The sequence below is a fragment of the Schistocerca nitens genome, chromosome 4, assembly GCF_023898315.1.
Source record: "Schistocerca nitens isolate TAMUIC-IGC-003100 chromosome 4, iqSchNite1.1, whole genome shotgun sequence".
NCBI classification, from domain to species: Eukaryota; Metazoa; Arthropoda; class Insecta; order Orthoptera; family Acrididae; genus Schistocerca; species Schistocerca nitens.
This window is the reverse complement of record NC_064617.1, coordinates 628,624,156-628,648,399: the sequence shown is the minus strand read 5'-3', so window position 1 is coordinate 628,648,399 and position 24,244 is coordinate 628,624,156. Positions and strand designations below refer to the sequence as shown.

The following is a 24,244-nucleotide window of genomic DNA, read 5'->3' as shown; positions in this document are numbered from 1 at the left end:
GCCACATGATCATTTCATTTCATTTTGTTTTGTTCTCCGTATTATGTTGCATGTCCCTACACATAATCCAGAGGCCAAATTATCGAGAAAGTCTTTCAAAATTGCATTAGCAGATGGCGCGGGGTCTTTGTGCTAAGCTGTGCTTCTGTCTGAGGCTACAGAACTGAAAAGATAATAGAAATGGATGTTGTTGACTGCATTTCTACTAAAAAGCAGTGCTGCATTTCTATACTTATATCATCACAAATACAACGTAGTGCCGTAGTATTAATGGAATTCGGAAAAAAACTTTGCTTCCCCTTATTTTGCCAAAAACTGACATTTGTGAGATCGTGGCTGTGCATAAAATTACAAGTTAATAGTTTCAAAGAAGAAACCAGCAAACAACCGCTGTTAATAATATTATTTATTTATATAAGCAGCACCGCTACCGTTTCTCACCGACAGGTTTATTTTCAGAAGGCTGTTCACTTTCATACTTCGTCTGGTGTTATATACATCAGTTGCTGAAAAAAAAAAACCATATATCGGCTAACATAAACCACAACTGACCTAGTATAAACGGGAACAGCCGTATGAAGATAAAGCCGGCGCTTAGAAACCGTCAATCGTGCTATATGTATAAATAATTAGCATTATTCGTAGTCGGCGGTTGCTGTTTTCTTCTTTGCAAGAATTAACTTCAAAAACTTTCTAGTTGGCAGTCATAACCAGTGAGTTTCCTGGTATGGCACTTACGTTCTTAATTGAGCATTTATTTTTTTAATTTGTCTCATTAGTTTTCGGGCAGTTGCGTTGTGCAGCATAATTCTATAGTATCAGAATACCATCTGAGCTTTCTGGGCTCATATCACTTATGTTCAAACAGAGATATATTGCTTTTTTGTTCTCCTGAGAAAGATCAGAGTTCACACTAAATATGTTCTCCACTTACGCTCTTTGTTGTGGCTAATGATATGAAGTGTGTGAAGTCTATCAAACGTTTTGTTAGTTGGTACTTACGAGACGTGTCGTAGGGGATGCCATTGAGTTCGGCGAAGCACGGCAGGACGGCGGCAGTGTTGGCCTTGGTTGGTGGCCAACACAGCAGCCGGTCCCAGGAATGCGGGCACACGCCGCCCCCTCCTCCGAGACCGCCCCCAGTACCGCCTCCGCTGCCTCCAACGGCACCCCCCGCAGCCACCTCCGCCGCCCCCAGGTAGCAGCGCAACTCTTCCGCATCCCACCTTGTCGCATTCAGCAGCGCCTGCACTTCGGCGTCCATCTCCATCGTGGTGGACTCGCTCAGCTACGTTCCCATCTGCCTCTGGCGCTCTGCACGGCACAGTGAAAGGCCAAGTCTTGGGAGACGTCGCTCATAGTCTGCTTTACAGCCGTCACCTAACCACTGCGGTCCCTTTTTAAACTACTTAAGGGAAATTATTCAGGTACTAGTTCCACGTAAATCTGAACACCAAACTGAAACATCAACAGATTGCCTGTGATTCATTTTGTCACAGATATTTCTTCTTCATTTTCGTGTAAAATGGGAAAACTCTTCGGAAAATTAGGGTTACTGTTCCTTCTTCGTGGTATAATCCGCTTGAATTCGGAAAAAAGTCTTTGAGTTATGTTAATTGCTATAAAAATTTTGAAGCGAGTTTTCAGATAGATTTCCTCCATTAGAGCAAACTACTAAGTTACATTTTAGTAGGCCTTCAATCGGATAGAAGTCTGTAAGTAATGTTTGGTCCCTCATCAAACGTGAACAGAACCTGTCCCATAACTTACACCGTTGAAGCAAATGAATTTACACCAATTTTGATTTCAAAGACAAAAAGTTCATATTTTGTCACTGTTCAAGCTACAAGGCACGGTCTTCAATTATTTCGACAGAGGAAACACTCTTCAGCAGCTCTTGCAGCAGAGAAAACAGCCACAAGCCTCGATGACTGCCCATAATCTGAAAAGAAACGAAACAATAACACTTAGCTAATTCGAGAGCACAGTATGGATTTATATACATATAAAAACAATTTTAACTAAATTTTTACAGTTCAGACACTGAACTGGAATATTTTACAAAAACAACAATAGCAGTAACAACTTTGAACAACTTAAATCAGTCTGCACAGAATATAGATTAGTTGATTCGAAGATGGTATACACCTCGCGGAAGCCAACAGTTATCCCATGTTATTGCACAGTCTGGGAGCTGCAAGAAGTTGGGTATTAGAGGACAGGACTGCAGTTGATTTTATGGGCGTAACGGAGGAGAGGTCAGATAGCCAGTTTGGTCGAATAATATATGACATGAACTGTGATTTAATTTATTGCCAGTCTGTGACCTTACGTTGTTCCTGTAATGCAGCAATACGCAATTAGTTCAACCTACTACAAAGCTTGGAAAAACAAGACATGCCTGGCGAAAAGATATATTCAACAGTAAATACACTCTTATGAATCCATATCCAGAGGATGCACAAAAGGTGCGCTAACAGTAACACATTAAGATTGTGGAGGACACAGGCGTCACTGCCGCACTAGTCAGACCTCTATGAGAGGAAATATCCCAGTGCGGACAGTGAAACCTATTTTCAAATACCTATCTTGTAGCTTAGTGGGAACTTATCCACACACTGACATCCAGGACGTAAGACTATGGATTCCAAAATGCTTCTGCCGTTGGCGGCCATAATACTAATAATGTAATTCGTCTTGTCAGACGAATCTATCTCCACAGCGTCCTTAATATTCTTCTTACGATCACCTGTACAAGCAAATATTACGGCGGGATGAACTGGTACTTCCGTTACATTTCGTATGTTGGTTCTTCGTCAATTGAACGTGGAAAATATAAATTTTCCTATCACAGGCAACACTGGTTAGTCTTGTTTGTAGAGACATGCAATGGAATGATGGCAAGTGCTCACACGTAGTAAAAGGCAGGTGACAGACTTTTTGTTCGCAAGTGGGATACTGGGAAATTGCACTCATTGTACAAGGGGGATTTTAGACGAAACGAAAAAAAAGTATCCCATGCAACAATATCAATGAATCACCAATAGAATTAGTAAACTCACAAAAATACGTAAGATCAACAATTTGTCAAGACGTAAAGTGGAATGACCACATATTTTGAGTCGTAAATAAATCATTTGGTAGATTCCGGTTTATGGTAAGACAGATTGCTTTAAAACAGTCGTATAACCCATTCTAGAATACTGTCTCCTCCATATAACACCAACAGTAGCTATTATGTTCATTAAAAAAGACAGCACGAGTGACAACAGATTTGTTTGACTCGTGGATAAGCGTGACAGATATGTCGAAAAACCTCAACGGTAGAAGAATGAAGATTGACGTGAAGTGTCCTGCGAACGATACTTACAAAGTTTCAAGAAGTAAAATAAGCGATTGGTTTTGGAATATGCTACGCGCCTCTAAGTATCGCTCTCATTAGGACTGCGAAGGTAAGGTTTGACTAATTACACGGAACACGCAGATATTTAAGCACATTATTATTCCTGCGTTGCAAAAACGAACTGAACGGCAAGAAACCATTGGTACATGTTACAATGACAAGTACGGTCTACCATCCACTTGTCAGGGGCATTTAGCTTTAGATGTAGACAAGCAGTCACTGTACCAGTATACAGGGTGTCTCAAATCTATTAGGTCAAATTGGAACAGCTGATAGTGTCTTCACACCCGATTACGTTGAAAGAGGAAACCAATGTTTCGTAATTCATATTTATTGTGTGATCCACAGACGTAACGTACGCCACATAACAATAATGTAGCTCATAGTAATTACTCTAAGAGTAATTGCCTGTGGCGATGCAAGCGTGTCAACGGCGTATGAAGTTCTGTTGCACTCTCTCAAGGATCCCAGCTGTGTGTTGTACCAGGAAACAGGCAGTTTGGATCCTAGCAAGCAGGTATTCAGCTGCTTCTACGGTGGGTTACGTTTCAACGTAGCCCCGAGGAAAAAGTTCAGGCATGTGCGATCCAGCAGTCGCGCTGACCCTGCATCATAACTTCTCTTTCCAATCCAGCTGTGAGGCAATGTGTTGCTCAGCAGCTCGCGGATATTAAAATCGAAGTGTACTGGTACACTTTCTTGTTGAAGCCACATCCTTTCGCGGAAAACAAAGAGTACAGTCCTTGAAGACTGTGGCGGCATACCTAACTGGAACACCAGGGGATGTGGACCAGTCAACCGGGGAGGCAGTAAATAGGATCCTGTTGCATGACCTAGGATAATGCCTTCCAGAGAAGCGTTGCTGGTGGCCACCCATATGGGTGGCGTGAGGAGCCTCCTGACTTCAGACAACGGTGTTGTGGCTGTTGAAAACATAACCACTGCTTTGAACAGTTAATACGAGCTACGTTCTTGTTAAGTGGTGTACGCTGTGTATGTCCACAACAAAATAAATATGCATTTCTGACCATTCGATCCTTTGTCAATACAATCTGTTGTGAACCCACTGTCACCTATTTCACTTTGACCCAGTAGTTTGAGACACTATGTGTGTGCATCGTAAATTAACATTACTTTTCATCTACGTACTCCCATATGAAGTTCTAGACCAAAATGTTGTCATGGAACTTATTAGTCAACTTCTCCAGACATTACTGATGTACGTACCTAGCGAGGCGGTGCAGCGGTTAGCACACCAAACTCGCATTCGATAGGACGATGGTTCAAATCTGCATCCCGTCTTTCAGTTTTAGATGTACCGTGATTTTCCTAAACCAGACCAGGCTGAAGCCGGGACTATTTCTATGAAAGGGCTTGGTCGATTTTATTCCTCATTCTTTCTTAGTCCTCACTTGTGCTCTGTTTCCAATGACATTGCTGTTGACTGGATGTTAAACTCTTTATCTTTCTTCAATCTTCCTTCAATCCTCTCCTTTGCGGATTTTAATGCGCACAATATGCTAGTGGTCTCAGCAACGGCCTACCCAGCGCTAATGCAGTCAGGCGCCTCTTAATATCACCAAATAGATTCATCGGAGCACCTACGTTGTGCTACACTGCTATTACTCTCCCTTAAAACGGTCTGCAGCTCTCATACACATCTGTCAGTGAGAAGGGATCGATGCCTTGAACTCCAGTGAGTATTTTTCGATCTGTATTCTCGTCGCAGTCTGAGTAGTGACCGAGAGACAGCCGACACGATGATTTTGATATAAATTTGTATCTTGTGACTAGAGCCTTTCATCTACAGCTAGTCCACAACGCCACAACGAATGGACATCTGTTGAGATTACGAAGATATATTGGTAGACATAGCATTCCACACACCATATACAGTGATAATGACCTAACATTCCGCGTAGCCAATAAAGAGATAGCAGAACTTTGGTCAGGCATCTCTGCTAATAAGGCCCACCAACATCTCGCATAACATAGCATAATGTAAAAGGTCATAGCTAGGCTTGCGGCTTAGTGGTATGTAAGGCGGGAGAGGAGGATACGTTGAATGAAAATAAGTCATAGAAAAGTGTTTGGACGCTCCAACATGGTCGAGGAAGGGCTGCAGAAGGTACTCGTGAATACTGAAGGTACCCCCGTCTCAATGTCAATCGTCCAAGATGAGGACGAAGAGCTCTGCCCATCACGAATCCTCTCGGGGGAGAGATTCACCGCATTGCAAACACGACCACAGACACCATTTGTAACACACTTGACGAGAAAATTCAAACTCCTTGAGCAACCAGAAGAATGTTTCTGTAATCCGCGAGGCAAAAAGTATGTTATGCTCTTGCAAAATTCTACCATGGCAAACTCCCAGATGGAAGATTGACGAGGATCACAGACAGTGACATCGTCCTCCGACAGCAGAACGTGTAGAAGAAGGTATGAGAGCAGCAGCCGAAAGAAGTCAGACACAGAGTCCCTTTCACAGCCAACCTTGTCAGTGCCGATGGAAAACACCTCACCAGGCTTGTCCAGCTGCTCATAGCGCTGGAAGTGGTCCAGAGTAGGGAGGATGTGGTGATCGCTAAACGGGGTCTCTGACCTGTATCTGTATATCAGCACTTGTAAGTAAAGTCGGGTAACCTCAATGACATGTACGTTCTGTGTAAAAAAAAAAATCTGTATGCTGACTGCCGATAAATCACTGTCTAGTTGTTCCCACAATGGGTTTTGTGTTAACGGGACGGCACCTAGGAACGGGTGATCACATTACTGGTCATAAAAGCAAAACGATCCACCGCGTCACTGAAGCTTCCATTTAATAATCTTCAGGTCAGCTACAAATGCATATGTCCAATGGAGAAGCGAAGAATGCAACTTCGAAAGTAAAGACAGGAAGGTGGTTCTGTGTAGGTTCAAGACTTCCTGCACTGCAGATGACATCACGACGTCGTGGTTTCATAATTGATTTTATGGTTACCTCGTTGCCACACCTTAGGGGTCTGGAAGCATGGTCCCTACGAGCACTAGATACTTCAAAATGCATTGGCTGCATTTCACGGGAAGCAGACCGAAATTATCTGCTTGAATTGTATGGATTGTCTGTGTAGTGCTGGGTTTATTGTGGGCACGTTGTGCAAGGGTTTTTACGGCTGCCCTATGTGATAATTTCGGCCATTGTGCCCGATAAGGGAATCTGATTGATCATAAATGTCTTTGGAAGCTGTTCTATTCCTAGCTTCTGCTCGGGACTTCTTACGGTGAGGCAAGCTTCTAGGAGAATATTCACGGCACAGATGTGCATCTTACAGAGCCGCTTGCACAGCAATGGAATTGATTTTCACTGAGAGCAACGAGGACTTTTGAGATTCACGTAGAACACTGCTTTTTAGACTTGGGTATAACTGATTTTACAGCTCAGCTTCAAGGTTGGAATGGATCTCCACTCTGGTTTTCAACCAGCTCGTAGTTAGTCCTTATCTTACTTATTTAAGCGGCTACATAATGGTTACGACTTTGAAGTCTTTATTTGATAACATTTTTCAAAAGAACCATAATTTTAATACAGCACACCTTGATCAGCCATTGATGGCTCGAAAGAACTTCTTTCCTTTTCATTTTTCCTGGGCATGCCTTCAGGAGTCACTTATTCACAATTGGCATGCTATTAGCAACAGCCGGCTAGGGTGCCCGAACGGTTCTAGACGCTACAGTCTGGAACCGCGCGACCGCTACGCTCGCAGGTTCGAATCCTGCCTCAGACATGGATGTTTGTGATGTCCTTAGGTTAGTTAGGTTTCAGTAGTTCTAAGTTCTAGGGGACTGAAGACCTCAGAAGTTAAGTCCCATAGTGCTCAGAGCCATTTTATTAGCAGCAATTTACTTCAGTCAATGTTCACCTAAACTGTTCTATGGTGGTGGAATGATCATTTAAGGGAAATGTTCAAACGAGTGCCTCTAGTCCTGTATAAAAAGTGCAGTGCGTCTTCTAAACTCCCTGCGAGCATGGTGTAAAGTTGTTGATGTCTCGAGCAACAAGCTTCATCGATGTCCTGCGTCCCATAACATAACAACGGCTCTTTAAATATTTCAAAATGAAAAACAGCACTTACTGGTGCTACACTGGGGGACCGAGAGGGCCATTCCCCAGTCCCAATGCGTCCTAACCATTGCTTTGTGACACAAGCAGCATCACATCTCGTCCGCAGGCGTACGTTCAGGAAAAATCTCAGTAAATGAACATTTCACAACCAGAATATCCATTTGCACACAGTCAATTATGTATAGAATCCACATCCAGAACTTCGAACGTTTCTAGCTTCTTAATCAAACTCAACTGATATTTGATTAAAATTTATTCGTGCATAATTAGTTTAAACTCCAGCTACATGTTAGAAAAAAATATTACTTTGAAAAAATTATAACTCGTTGCAGTAACTATGGAATATAGCTATGTTCATGACCCTGCAGAAAGAGTAACGTTGATACATCTACATACCTACATAAATATTTCATTCGCTTATTATTTCGTACTTTACATTCGAAAACGCTGTAAGTGAAACACTCTCAAACCGGAAAGACTAGAATTAGCAAGCTTTCGTCTTTAGAAGCAAACTGTGAAGGTACGGACTGCTTTTTGATTACATGATTAGATTATATCTACTGTCAACCAGATTAACAGCACAATTATTGTAAGTTGTTTGTTATCCTTTTATCGAATGTCTATCTACAGAGGCTCATGCCAGCGTGATAAGGATCTTTTACGTATGCTTTAACGACAGGCACTCGATCGTCGCCATTGTAAACCGTAGTGTAAAATTTATTCCCTTGACGGAAAAAAACATTAATTTCTTTTTGAGTCAGACATTAAAAATAGCAGTGCTTTTTAGTCTACTTGTTCATCTGTTTTAATCTGTTACTCTCTATTAATCTTCTTTTCATATCCGAAAATGCGCATAAAATCCACGTGTAAGGATGTGTGTGATCCATGACGGTTAATGAAGTAAAACTACGTATTTGTTCCGTTATCTCCAACACAGACTAATACGTAAACATATATTATGTACTGAAGGAGATTAAGGTTTTAAGTCCCGTGACGATGGAGTAATTTTAGACTCAAGATAAGCTGCGATAACACAAGGATTTGGAAGGATATCGTCTGTATATACCAAAGAAATTATTATATTTTCACCTTAATGGACTGGGAGCTGGTGGGGTGGGGGGATAAATGGAGGAGAACCTGCATTACGATTGTCGGACAAGAATATGCACCAGATATTCCTCAGTGCAGCTGCCGTGCCTTAGCAACTATGCCATGTCATTCGCTTTTGTTGAACATATTGCATTGTCACATACGGCCATGATCCTTAAATCATAAAACCATGGCTTATAATGAAATGCACAGGCAGTCTTTCAGTTGCAAACCAAGGAGGACGGCTAGACCATACTGCGCAAAAAATTACTCACCACCAGGAGCCATTACGCTAACACCGTTTAACATTGCCTGCTGCCTTCATACTGAAATCATCTGACGTGGCAGTGAGTCCACAAAATACTTCAGGTCCTTGATTTAAATTGATGATTAGATGGTGTAGATTTACCAAAACTGCTACATTGCACCCTTTGTTCAAAACAGGTCCAAAAATTTTATGTAGAACTAGTTGATACCCACGGCCGCCCTCACTTGGCAGTAGCTTTGTTATGATGAGTGTTGGTCAGTAAGTAGCTAGTGTATGTGCGATAACATCAGCTGTACTCATGTGTTTGCCTGGCTGGGTAACATAGCTCGCGATGTGCGCCCCTCTCTGCCCCCTCTCAAGACATCGCAACAAACGATGCTTCGGTATGCATAGCATCTTCGCTGAGCAGTGCTTACAAAGGGGCGTGGGCAAAAGCGCGCATCAATGCATTGTGCTACTGAAGTAGCTACACATTATACAACGTGCACTTTATGTAACAAATAGTGCGGAATTGAGGATTAAACAAGAATTGTATTCATTACTTACAATCGTGTCATGCACCACTTATCAACCAATAGAAGCATTTTCACAAATATGATAAAGATCAAAAATCAAAGAGCAAATAGCTTTTTCAAAGAGTAGTTAGTTACTCCTAATTCGCATAATGATTGCATGGGGGCTTAATTATATATAATGAAAATAATTTTTAATTTTCGTAGCAGTAAGTCCAATTACGCAGTCTCGTAAACGGTTGGCCCTGACTAGTATTATTACGCAATCTGACTGCATAGAATAACATCAAAGAATGAAAGAAAATTTCTGTTAACACAATTAATTAATTAAGTCCCCAGCAAGTATAAAACCTACGAAACCAAAACACAAGTGTAACTGTTCTGTGTGTGGAAGTGTGATTCAACGTACACATCTGGCACGGTTCTTCTTCAATAAGACAAGAAATTTTAAATATCATTTATACTGAAGCAATTAAAAAAAAATAGAAATACTATAATCGCGCAAGAAAACCAGAATTACACTCTAATACAAGAACACAAGCCAGATGCTTTGTTGACTGAACCTGTAATGACGCATTATTTAAGACATTGAAATAATAAAAAGAAAACGGAATTTTTTTACCTTCATATATATTGACGAAAAGCACTCTGATCATTACAATATCTCCATTCTAACAACATCTGCTGTCTAGCCCATCAAACAACTGCATAAAACATGGAACAAGCACTCCCTACTACAACATCTCAACAAGAACTTTTCACTACGACATCTCAGCAAGCACTGACTACTACGAGTTCTCGACAAGCACTGCCAGTGGAGGCGGCTGAATAATACTCTTTGGCGCTATCTCTGGCGCTGTGGCTCAGTGTAGCCACCTTTCATGATCTTCAAATCAATAAGTGTCTTGTACTACTCACTTTCCAAAGTAGCCCATGTTCTTACACGGAGCTCAAGGTAACTTCTTACCAGATGTAAGCGAAACTGGTTCAGCGGGTTAGTCTTGAAAACATAACACACAGAGTTACTTTCGCATTTACGATACCAGTAAATCACGATATCATTTTTTTTTTTTTCGTGATCCGATTTTGATGAAGTAAGGCCTACACGTTGCCACAAGTTACACTCGAGTTACCTGCGGAGGCACCATGAAGTTTCATCTGGCTGTTTTTGAGTTTAGCATGTTCAAACAGACAAACAGATTGACAGGTCGGATTTAGTAAAAGTTTCATAACGATATTTATTTATCGTGATCCTACTTGTTGAAGTAAAGCAGTGGTCATCCACCTGCGGCCCTAATTAATTAGACACGTGGCCCGCGATTCTCAGCCGCGTTTCATAATAATTCTATGCATAGGCAGCTAACAGTCTAATCCAAAAATAAAGCTTGTTAAGTGAGCAAATTTCCTCATCAGAAACAGACAAAAATGCTTATAGGGAGGGTAATTTTTTAACATGTGCTTAATTTTGAATGACGGCCGTTGGCGGATTGGCCCCATGGTCCCAGGTAATGATAGCCGCCTTACCTGAGGGGCAGAGGAGTAAGTAGCGCGGCCACTGCATGATTAAAGGATGTGAGAGCGCGAATGTTCCACTCCAGTACCGACAACTCACTGCCGTCCGCTACTGGCACCGATCAGCTGCTACGGTATAAATTTTGACACGGAAGTAACATGGATTCGTGGAAGAGCTTTACAGAGATGCTAATCTTTAAGTGTGGTACTAATTTTGAGCACGGAATATGAAATCAAATCAAGCATGTTCTAATACAACGCTATGAGTTCCTCCACAGGCCAGAATTTGATGGTATTTTTGCCAGCATTGGTGGTGAAAATACCACCAAATTCGTCCACAAAAATAGACAAAAATAAAAGATAATATTAATACGTGAATATCACATAATTAGATAAAATTTTGGCTTTGCACTGACCGTTCAATAACCTAATATATAAAATACAGTAAGCAATACAAATTCTTTCATATATGTGACTTTACATAATAGTTTACACAATACACAAAAAATCAGTTTATACAAATGTTCACATAAAATGCTTTTAATTATTAAAAAAAGGACAAGTAGTTGATAGTTCCAGCAGTAGCACCCAGCAATGGTCAACAGGTGCAAACAGCAAGAAGTAACATCATTTCAGTAGAAACAGTTTCAACAGTGACACCCAGCAATGTTGAGTAGGTGCAGACACCAACAAGTGACATTATGTCAGTAGAAGCAATTCCATTAGTGACACCCAGCAATGTTGAGCAGGTGCAGACACCAACAAGTAACATCATTTCAGTAGAAGCAGTCCATCAGTGGCACCTGGCAATGTTGAACAGGTGCAGACACCAACAAGTGACATTATCTCAGTAGAAGCAGTCTATTAGTGGCACCCAGCAATGTTGAGCAGGTGCAGACACCAACAAGTGACATCATTTCAGTAGAAGCAGTCCATCAGTGGCACCCGGCATTGTTGAACAGGTGCAGACACCAACAAGTGACGTTATCTCAGTAGAAGCAGTCAATCAGTGGCACCCAGCAATGTTGAACGGGTGCAGACACCAACAAGTGACATTATTTCAGTAGAAGCAGTTCATCAGTGGCACCCAGCAATGTTGAGCAGGCGTAGACACCAATATGTGACATCATTTCAGTAGAAGCAGTCCATCAGTAGCACCCGGCAATGTTGAACAGGTGCAGACACCAACAAATGACATTATCTCAGTAGAAGCAGTTCATCAGTGGCACCCAGCAATGTTGAACAGGTGCAGACACCAACAAGTGACATTATTTCAGTAGAAGCAGTTCATCAGTGGCACCTAGCAATGATGAGCAGGTCCAGACAGCAGTCCATAATATTCACTATCACTAATCACACAGTTCATCAGCAGAAATTAAAGATTTCTAAGTGTCACACATCAATGTTGAACAGGTGCAGGTGTGAACAACAGTTTGAATGCACACACATTTGCGTTTACAAAATTATAATCAATGCTCTTACACTAAACATACAAATTATAATAAACACACAAATGATATCAGATAATTGTCATACTACTATTACAAATACACAAATATCAGTAAACCTATAATATTTATGGGTGTCAGTGCAAGCCACAACAAACAAGTAAAATAATATTTAGGGGATAGGTCGGTACCAATTATTTGGTATTAGGAAAGGAAAATGCACAAAATACACTCACTCATCTTTCATCCACATTAAGTGCTACTGTGTAATTGAATAGTGTTAACTGTGTAAATGCAATTCTATCAAAATTTGATGTTCAACTTGTGTAGCAAGTGGTAGTGGCAGCAATGTATAACAGTCAATAATAGTTAGTCAACGTCATAGTCATCATGTCAAGACCAATGTCTGCCAAGCCAGATCAAAATGTACGGTTGCTGAACAACTGTCAGTATGCCAAGATATGCAATTACTTCCTCTCTCCAAAAAAAAAAAGTATGTACTGCTTATTGATTTAACAAAGTGTGTGTAGACAATCTTCCTTCCACTTTAGTGTTCTAGTCTGCCATCTTCATCCTCCTTGTTCCATATAAACCAACAAAAAAAACATGCTCCTCACTTAATTTGCCTCTTATCCATCTAAACTCCAATAATCATCAGCATCACATAATCTTAATACTTCAATAATACCACTTACGTCGATACATATAAACCTTATCATCAATATCATTTACCTTACCTCTTGTCCACCAAAACTCCAATAATCATCAACTTCACACAATCTCAATACCTCAATAATACCTCTTCAATACGTCGATACATATAAACCTTATTACCAATATCATTTCACTTCCATAACAACTCTTTCCTCTAGTCAGTCTCCTCGAACAAGTACAGATAAAAGCTAGTGCAAACTTCAATTCATCATCCCATGCAATCCGAAGACACAATGTCCACACACAATCTCTGTGTAGTCCACCTGAGCCAAATCTTCTACTCATTATGAATTATAAAATACATTTTGGTTACCTTGTCCATCATAAAATAAAAGAAATGCATACATGACCTCTAACAGCCTTTAGTTCGAATAACTCTCAGTAATTAAGTACGATTACGGAGTGTGAATGATCATAATATTTCACAGTGTGTACACCACTTCAAGAATCATGGCAGAAGCAAACATGTGGAGTATTTTTTTGTGTCAAGTGTCACTTGCTATTTCAATTGCTCACGAAGAATGCAGTGTAATAACTGTCAATGGTCTAAACCTAGTGTTGGTGTGTCATGTCGTTAGCTTCCTTCCTAGTAACATAAATTTATACGGCTTCCATAAAATCTCCAGCTCATGTGACTTCAATGAAGTTTCTTGTACCAATGTCGTTCGTAGAATTATAGCAGTTCATGTTCTTATCTTAAAAAATATAAGGCACTGAGCGTAAGCAAAACATGCAACAGCGAGTAAATATACCAGTGAAGAACAGAATGTCAAGAAGTGTGGATGCAGCACAATTCCTACAACGAGGCTCTGCCAAGCGAATAATCTATAATTAATACCATAGTGTGACCTAAACTCCATGTTCGTACACAGTATCTGAGCATTTCTATATACCAAATTAAAGAGTAGTTATGACAACAAACAGAAATGTACAAATATGCAAACCATACGCAAAACAGCAAATATGTATCTTACATAATAAACAGGTCATTAGCATCATATCAGCATAAGAAAATAAATGTTCTTATGTAATCTTAATAAGTAAACATGAAGGCGCAAGCAGATAAATCACAAAGTATAACCTACATACATAACCATATCAGCACAATTAATCAGGTGACAATTATAATTTAAATAAATAAGCACAGCAGGCACATAATAAAAAATGTGACATCAGTGAAAATGCAGTGCAGCCAAGTTATGCATAATATACATGAGTAACAACCCTGTTCATTAATCAATCATTGTCAAAATCAGTTAATGTGCGCAAGCACGTCGCTTCACAAGTAAATTCATAGAACATAGAATTTAGCACAAAGTATGAATCATGTAATCGCGAGCAGCAAATTACGTCTAAAGTACGTACCTAAGTGGAAATATGTTACCTGAAAAAGAAACTCAATTAATAGTTACCCTTTTTAGTTTATTACTTTTTTCTTCGAAATTACATTCTTCCTGAAATTTTCTCCATAGCAAGTTCTCTTAACGTCGGACAGACACAGAATTTACCTGAAGGTCTTAAATATTTTATACAACCGTATCCTGAAAAATACTGAACGTTAATAACATAATTTATCAAGTCACTATAGCTTTATACTGAATTTAATCGGAGAAATTAGACTGTCTATTTGTTTACGGCTGTTAGTGCATTCGCACTGAGCGCTCGATCAGCTGTAGGTACGCATGACGTAGGAAGTAATTGTTTGCGGTCAACGACTGCCTTGTGCGCCGCGCAGACTTGACTGTTGTTTTCAGTATGTGCCGCCGCCAAAACACAGCGCGGTATCCTTGTACTCTCCGCATGTTTACGTATAACTGTTGGTTTCTCGGAAGTATGTCATTCCACAAAAATTTTAACGTTAGATATATGATGTACTCCCCAAGTGCGTCGAGATTTAAGGGTTTCTACTTCAACAGTGTTATCATGAATAATTTTGCGAACTCTATATGGACCGTTATAAAGCAGAAAAAATTTGCGACACAACCCCTTTCCTTTGTGAGACAAACGATGAGACTTAATTAACACCTTTTGACCAACTGACAAGATTTTTAAACGACCAGGACGTTTAGCTGATTTCTCTCTTCTAGCAGCCGCAGACGCAATATTTTGCAGAGCCAGGTTGACAACTTCAGAATGCCGCAGTTTCCGTGAAGGCGGAAAAGGAACGATTTCAGAAATGCGATTTGACGGTGCTTTGTTTTTTAATATCAGTATTGGCGGTAAAGAAGTTGAGTCATTAGGAAGTTCATTCTGAATGTTTTGAAAAATATGAAGGTTCTGATTCCACGTTCTGTGATTCTGATGACAATAAAGTCGACACAATTTATTGATTTCCTTCATCCATCTCTCTGAAGCGTTAGATTGAGGGTGAAAAAGTGAAATGAAAATTGGTTTAATCTTACGACGCCGTAGAGTACGAAGCCAAATTTTAGAGCGAAACTGTGATCCATTATCTCATATAACCTTATCAACATGACCAACTTCCTTAAGAAAATGTTTGATGAAAGCGTTAGATACTGAACGAGCTGTTGCTTTGCGTAAAGGTGTAAAACACACATATTTTGGTGTCAATTCCACTGCTACGAAAATGTACGCAAAACCATTAGTACAACGAACCACTGGACCGAACAAATCGACTGCAGCCCTGTCCTTTAATTTCGCTGGAATGATAGGAAACAACGGTGCTCTGTGAGAAATAGTTGGCGGCTTAGCCTTTTGACATAATTTGCATTTGGCAAGAACAGATCGAATACGTTTTTCCATATTACTGAAGTAGCAATTTTCTCGTAATTTATGAAAGCATTTTCTGGGAACAAAGTGTGCATAACTGAAATGTGTGTACCAAATCAATTTATTGACCCACTCATCAGGAATACAAACTAACCAAACAGAGTTGTCAACCAATTTTCGTTTAAAAAGAATATCATTGCGAAGTAAATAATGCTGTCTAATCGCTACGCTTTCCTTTCTCCTCCACTTCTCTTTAATGTCCTTCCAGATTGGTTCCTTATTTTGTTCCTTAGCGATGTCCTGGAGCGAGGAAGAAATAAAATTCTCAAACGTAACACCTTGAATATACATCAAACAATAATTGTTTTACTTGCAGTCCTCTTCAGCACTTTGTTTCAAACCCATAGGTGCACGTGATAAAGCATCAGCAACAATATTTGAAGAACCCTGTATGTAAACAATACTAAAGTCAAATTCCTGTAGATACAACGCCCATCGTGACAATCTTCCATGAGTTAATTTTGTTGACATAAGAAATTCCAGAGCTCGATGATCGGTGTAAACCTTAGTATGTCTGCCGTACAAAAATATGCGAAATTTTGTGAAAGCCCAAACAACAGCCAAGGCTTCAAGTTCCGTAATCGAATAATTCTCTTCTGATTTAGAGAGAACACGACTTCCAAATGCAATAGTCTTCTGTACTACAACGCCGTTTTCTTCTATCTCTTGAAATAAATGTGCACCTAGGCCTTTGTATGACGAGTCCGTCGCCAAACAAGAATCTTTAGATAAATCCGGATGTGAAAAAAGTGGAGCAGCAACTAAAGCCTCACGAAGCTGTTCAAATTCTGACTGAGCTTCCTCATCCCAACACCAATTAGATTTCTTTCCAGATACTTCACATAAACGAGGTGTGGCCAAATCGTCCAATCTAACAAAGCGTCTAAGAAAATTACAGACACCAAGGAAACTACGAACATCACGTTTTGTGGTAGGAACAGCATAATTACGAATAGCTTCTAGTTTCTCTGGATCAGGAAGAATACCATCTGTAGAAATAATGTGACCAAGAAATTTCACCTGAGAACGACCAAATTCAGATTTTTCTATATAGTGGACTGACAAGGCAGCCAGTCCACAGTGAAGTAGCCGAAAGGGCACGCGTCAACTCACGCCGTCTGGCGCGAAGTCTGGAACAGGATTCGTAATGAATCTGATAAAGAAAAGAACGTAGCTACTAGAACACTTAACTTTTATATCGTTCTTTGGTATACAGCATTCTTGATGATACAAGTGAGACTATCTTGAGATACATGCAATGGTACAAATGGCGCCTTGCTAAGTCGTAGCCATTAACTTAGCTGAAGGCTATTCTAACTGTCTCCCGGCAAATGAGAGAAAGGCTTCGTCAGTGTAGTCGCTAGCAACGTCGTCGTACAACTGGGGCGAGTGCTAGTACGTCTCTCGAGACCTGCCTTGTGGTGGCGCTCGGTCTGCGGTCCTGACAGTGGCGACACGCGGGTCCGACATGTACTAATGGACCGCGGCCGATTTAAGCTACCACCTAGCAAGTGTGGTGTCTGGCGGTGACACCACATTCTAAGTTCACTGTAATGCCAAATCTTGCAAAAACACGTAATAATGAATCCAAAATTTTGTTGTGTTCACTCCAAGAATGTTTAGCAATAAGAATATCGTCAACATATGAAGTAATATTGTCACGAAGATAAACAGGTAAGATTTCGTTTAAACTACGAATGAATGCTGCAGAAGATACAGTAATTCCAAACGGTAATTTCCGAAACTGGTAACAGTTACCAAAAGCTAAAAAGGCAGTATATTTTCTACAATCAGGGTGGAGTTCTATTTGCCAAAAACTTGCGCGCATATCAATCGTGGATAAAACTTTAATTCCATGGAAATGTTGAAGAAGTTCATCTAAATTTTGTGGACGGTCAGTTTCAGGAATGATGATATTATTTATCTGTCTGGAATCCAGAACCAAACGAATTGACCCATCCTTTTTAAGAACAACGTGTAATGGGGCTGGTATAAGGACTGACTGCTGGCTCAATAATGCCCTGATCTAACATGTATTGAAGTTCACTCTTAACCTTGTCTCTGTAAGCCAAAAGAATAGCGTACGTTTTCCCCCGAAATGGTGTGTGTTCTTTTACTTTAAATAAATATTGTAGGCCTTGTATAGTTCCTGTGTGATGACTAAATACTGTAGCATGTGAAGTCAAAATGTGGTGCAGCTCTTCTCTTGCAACGTCATCTGGCACTTCAGCTTTCTTAATCTTTTCATTAATTAATTCTTCGCTATTAATTATATCATCCATCGCGTCTCTGTATCTATTGTCATTGTCATGAATAAACACACTGTCGTCATAATGCTGAACGAAAACATCAGAAGTAAGAAACCTTAAACATTTTGTATCTGATTCAGATCTTGTTAAACACTCGAAAAATTTCAAACATTTCGGCATTCCGGCAACAGTCAAATTCACACTTCCTTCTTTAAAGTTCAAAATTGCCTTATGTGTGTTAAGAAACTGCATACCTAATATAATTTGTGTACTGAGCAATGGAACAATAATAAAATTAGCAGAAAATTCATATCCTTGACAAATGAAATTTAAGTTGGTCTGTTGTTTGACTTCCACACTTTTTCCAGAAATCGCTCCTCGAATTGTAGTTTTAGAAACAGGTAACACCGGACAAGCCATAGTTCTTACGCATATACGAAAAACTGGTTCACTAATGACATTCAATGGGCTCCTAGAATCTAAAACTGCAGAGAACTTATTCTTACCCACACATACTTCAATAACAGGATGTAAAAATGCGTCTACATTATTTTCCTTTTCGTCTAGCAAAATGTCTCTCATGTCTTCCAGGCGTACGTAAAGTCGTAGTGTCATTACTTTCTGAACCGTCTATATTGCTGCCAGAAGCCGAAGCTGCAAGTCATTTTCGATTGTTTGCGTTACGTCTTTGATTATTCGCGTCATTTCGCGGATCAATTTCTACGATTTGCACTTGTCTCTCTGAAGTTCTGTCACGTGGAGGATGCCAATTAGGTCCCTCCTGTCTTTTAGATACAAATTCTTGGTTGTGTCTGTTATAAAAATCTCTATTTTCCTGTCTATCTGAACGATTACTTCTTGTGTAATTTCGACTGTCACTTCTGAAATTACTGTTAGACCTACTACCCTGGTTATTTCTGTAGTAAGAATTTCTATTATTGTATGAATAATTTCTGTCTTGATGATACCGATTATTGTTTCCGTATGATTGATCATTCCGGTACGAATTACCGTTATTATAATTGTCTGTGTAATTTCTGTTAGAACGTCTGTTATTGTCATAAGGCTGGTATCTATTGTCCAGTCTGTTTCGTCTGTCATTCTCAAAATTACCGCTAGAACGTCCGTTCCGATCACTATCCCTTTTCTCTGAAAACCTATTGTAATTACTGTTACTGAAAAAATTACAAGATGTCCCGTCGACGTTGTCATACTCAAGTTCTTGTAGCAAAGTCTTAAAAGTCTCAATGTCGTCTTTACATCTTCCGGCTAAAGCAATTTGTCTTATTGATTGTGGCAGCTTAGTTAAACAAATGCGAATTAATTCAGTCGGGGTATAAGGGTTGGACAGGAACTGATTCTTTCGAATCATGTCTTCAAAGTATTCTGCCGGCGTGCGGAACTCAGACTGTTTGAAATTACGCTGCATAATAAGACTGTGTTTGACTCTGTCTTGCGTGTTTTCGGACCAATATGCCGATAGAAATGCATGATAAAAATCATTTAGATTATTACAATCTCTAATAAGTGCACGCATGCGCGTCGCCGGTTCGTTTTCTAAATATCCACACATAAATTCCAGTTTGTGACTTAGTGGCCAATTTGGTGGAAGTGCGTACATAAATTGATCTAACCATGAACATGGATGTATGTCATTCCTGGAATTGCGAAAGATCTTAACTTTCCGAACAGTCAAGAAGTGTTTATAGTCAAAGTTTTCTCCTCGTGGCGACAAAGACCTACCGCGACTGTTCCAGTCCGAATGTCGATTATTGTCAAATTCACGCGCCTGGCGCTCTCTTGTTGCATCCCGTAAATGAAACAAATTATTTTCTTCAAACCCCTCTGCTATTTGTGATTCTAAATTTCTTTTGCTGTCTTTTCCTACGATTTCGCCTTCAATTTGTTTGACTTGCTTTCGTAATGCCTCAAATTCCGTTTTGACGCGTTCATTAAATTTTCCCTGATTTTCAACATGCTTATTTATGTTCTGGTACTCTTCGGTTTCTGCAAATGTCAATGGTGCCGTATCATCTGAATCTCTGTCCCCATTTAAACTAAGACTTTTCAATTTGTCTGAAATATCCCCAACTCTTTCCGATAAATCACCTATTTGTTCTTTCTGTTTATTTACGTCTTCCATAAGTGTCGCGACTCGGGTTTCAGTATTGACACATTTGGTAGTTAACTGTTCATATTGTTGTGTTAGGTTATTTAATCTGTCATTTGGTACGGATTCCTCGATTCTCTCAAATATTTCTTCCTTATCGTGTGCACGTTGTAAATTTAAGTCTGAAAATTTTTGTACTATCACGCGATCTCTTTCTTCCTGTTCTCTATCCTGTTCCTTTTGTCTAATCTCTACTGCAATTAATCTGTTATTGTGAGAATTCAAAATCGGTTGTACTTCTTCTCTGATTTCTTTCTTTAATTCATCTTTCATATTTTTGAAACATGTCCCTATTCGTGAGTCTAACCGTGTTTCCATTGTTCCCATCTCAGTTTCAATTGCCCCTATCTCTGTTTTTAATTCAGATCCTAACTGTGATCCAAGTGAGTCTAACCGTGTTTCCATTGTTCCCATCTCAGTTCTAATTGTTCCTATTTGTGATCCCACTGAGTCTAACCGTGTTTCCATTGTTCCCATACCAGCTGTAATTGTTCCTATCTCTGTTTTAATTGTTCCTATTTGTGAGTCTAACCGTGTTGCCAAAGTTCCCATCTCTGTTTTAAATTTAGATTCCAACTGTGATCCCAGATTTGATATTGCACCCATCAACTGCTCCATATTAGCCGGTTCGAAATTCTTTTTGCCCCTAACATTTCCCACAAAACTAACTTCCTTCTGCATAGCCATAAAGCTATCTGTGTTCGATACTATTTCAGAATCTTCTATCGTTAATCTCGTATTCTGTGAATTTTCTGATTGAGAAAAATTTTGAAATGGTTCCGGACTATTTTCCCAACTTAATAAATTGTTTTCAACTTCATCATTCATCATACTGTTCTCCTGTGGTGGCGAGTTCGCCATGTTAACAATTTCGTCATTCTCACTATCCATCATTTTTGCCTTTTTCGTTGATCGCGTTATCATTTACAAAACATACAAAACTCGTCACTGTACGACAATTACACACAATGACTCTTTATCTCCAACAATACCATTCACACGAAATGTTTCCTTCAAACACGATTAACGAACAATTGAAATAATTGCACTAAATTGTCAAACCCGTAGACAAGGCAACAAAAAGTCAATTTTGAAAAATACCATTAGAAGAATGCCAATTACCAAATCTACACATGCAATATAGACTACAATTACTAAACTACAAATTACTACAACAATACTACTGTCTGCTATATATACAATCAGAAGAATTTCAAGGGACGATCCTGGCAGGGTCGCCACGTGCATGGAGGCTTAATTATATATAATGAAAATAATTTTTATTTTTCGTAGCTGTAAGTCCGATTACGCAGTCTCGTAAACGGTTGGCCCTGACTAGTATTATTACGCAATCTGAGTGCATAGAATAACATCAAAGAATGAAAGAAAATTTCCGTTAACACAATTAATTAATTAAGTCCCCAGCAAGTATAAAACCTACGAAACCAAAACACAAGTGTAACTGTTCTGTGTGTGGAAGTGTGATTCAACGTACACATCTGGCACGGTTCTTCTTCAATAAGACAAGAAATTTTAAATATCATTTATACTGAAGCAATTAAAAAAAATAGAAATACTATAATTGCGCAAGAAAACCAGAATTACACTCTAATACAAGAACACAAGCCAGATGCTTTGTTGACTGAACCTGTAATGACGCATTATTTAAGACATTGAAATAATAAAAAGAAAACGGAATTTTTTTACCTTCATATATATTGACGAAAAGCACTCTGATCATTACAATATCTCCATTCTAACAACATCTGCTGTCTAGCCCATCAAACAACTGCATAAAACATGGAACAAGCACTCCCTACTACAACATCTCAACAAGAACTTTTCACTACGACATCTCAGCAAGCACTGACTACTACGAGTTCTCGACAAGCACTGCCAGTGGAGGCGGCTGAATAATACTCTTTGGCGCTATCTCTGGCGCTGTGGCTCAGTGTAGCCACCTTTCATGATCTTCAAATCAATAAGTGTCTTGTACTACTCACTTTCCAAAGTAGCCCATGTTCTTACACGGAGCTCAAGGTAACTTCTTACCAGATGTAAGCGAAACTGGTTCAGCGGGTTAGTCTTGAAAACATAACACACAGAGTTACTTTCGCATTTACGATACCAGTAAATCACGATATCATTTTTTTTTTTCGTGATCCGATTTTGATGAAGTAAGGCCTACACGTTGCCACAAGTTACACTCGAGTTACCTGCGGAGGCACCATGAAGTTTCATCTGGCTGTTTTTGAGTTTAGCATGTTCAAACAGACAAACAGATTGACAGGTCGGATTTAGTAAAAGTTTCATAACGATATTTATTTATCGTGATCCTACTTGTTGAAGTAAAGCAGTGGTCATCCACCTGCGGCCCTAATTAATTAGACACGTGGCCCGCGATTCCCAGCCGCGTTTCATAATAATTCTATGCATAGGCAGCTAACAGTCTAATCCAAAAATAAAGCTTGTTAAGTGAGCAAATTTCCTCATCAGAAACAGACAAAAATGCTTATAGGGATGGTAATTTTTTAACATGTGCTTAATTTTGAATGACGGCCGTTGGCGGATTGGCCCCATGGTCCCAGGTAATGATAGCCGCCTTACCTGAGGGGCAGAGGAGTAAGTAGCGTGGCCACTGCATGATTAAAGGATGTGAGAGCGCGAATGTTCCACTCCAGTACCGACAACTCACTGCCGTCCGCTACTGGCACCGATCAGCTGCTACGGTATAAATTTTGACACGGAAGTAACATGGATTCGTGGAAGAGCTTTACAGAGATGCTAATCTTTAAGTGTGGTACTAATTTTGAGCACGGAATATGAAATCAAATCAAGCATGTTCTAATACAACGCTATGAGTTGAAAGAAAAAGAGATTCAAAACATTTTGGAAGCATTTATATTGCGTTCCGTATTGAATAATGAATTTAAATATAAGTGTAATTACAGTGTCACAACTTTTGGGTCGGTGAACGTGTCAGCAGTCTGTAACAGTAAACAGTTGACACGAAGTATTCCGGATGTTGCTGATTTTTAACGATCAATACTTGTTGGGCAGTGGCTAAGTTATCGAGCATCTTCTGTGACTAATCTGTTGGTGGCTCATAACAGTAATTTATGTAGGTTACCTGTTACTAACGAGACCACACTAATGTAAGACCACACAAATTTATGTAGGTTATCAGTTAAGAATCAGATCTATACGTATGCGGCCTAAAGATTGAAACATACAAAATTGTGTAGGTTACCAATTAATAACAATATCACACTAGTTTATATAGGTTACCAGTTAATTAATCAGATCGCTATACATGCGGCCCGAGGTGCCGCCCTAAAATTTCAGTATTGGCTTTTGAGTAAAGAAGTTTAACGATCGCTGAGCTAAGGGCTATACACGGACACAAGCTATACTTTAGTCACCTCTGAAAACCTCGTGAAAATTCGTTTAGTAGTTTCGGAGAACCGTGTTCGGACATAGCAGTTTCACAGATGCGTTATAACCAGAGAGAATTAAGACCGAGTGATTTAGAGGAAGAGGTGAGATGTAATAAGCTGTTTGATTGTTCGTCAAAATAGGAATGTGTGAGAATGGTCTGTAAGACGGAAATGTCCACACCATACTCATCGTGTGGACGTAGATAGAAAGGTCAACATGTCGTCTCACATAGTATTGAAATGAGCATTGTTGGTTATCGAAATGAGTGGCCTATAACTTTTTTTTGTGGAATCACTGCCGTAATGAGTTACACTCTCCAAACACTGCACTTCATACCCCTAAACAGACCGTCAGTGCACTAAGTGCACTTCATAATTTGGATAGAGAGAAAATTGTGACTCGGTGGTCCGACGTTGACCAGCTTATAAGTTTCTTTAGTACACTGAAGGTCTGCAACTGCGGTTTTCTGTGCTGCTGTTGACAGTGGCCATTTACAAGGTACCCGAACCCCGAATGCCCACTGCATGGAGTTCTGCTCGCAATATT

The 24,244-nt window shown here is 39.7% G+C and overlaps 1 protein-coding gene across 1 annotated transcript in view; it reads right to left on the bottom strand.

Annotated features, from left to right (window-relative positions):
- LOC126252476 (diuretic hormone receptor-like) overlaps positions 1-24,244 on the bottom strand; it is a 1,022,674-nt gene that overhangs the window by 359,822 nt on the left and 638,608 nt on the right. The window contains exon 4 of the mRNA XM_049953370.1: positions 1,003-1,942. Coding sequence (XP_049809327.1) covers positions 1,003-1,270 — 268 coding nt within the window. The 5' untranslated portion in view covers positions 1,271-1,942. The remainder of the gene's footprint in view (positions 1-1,002; positions 1,943-24,244) is intronic.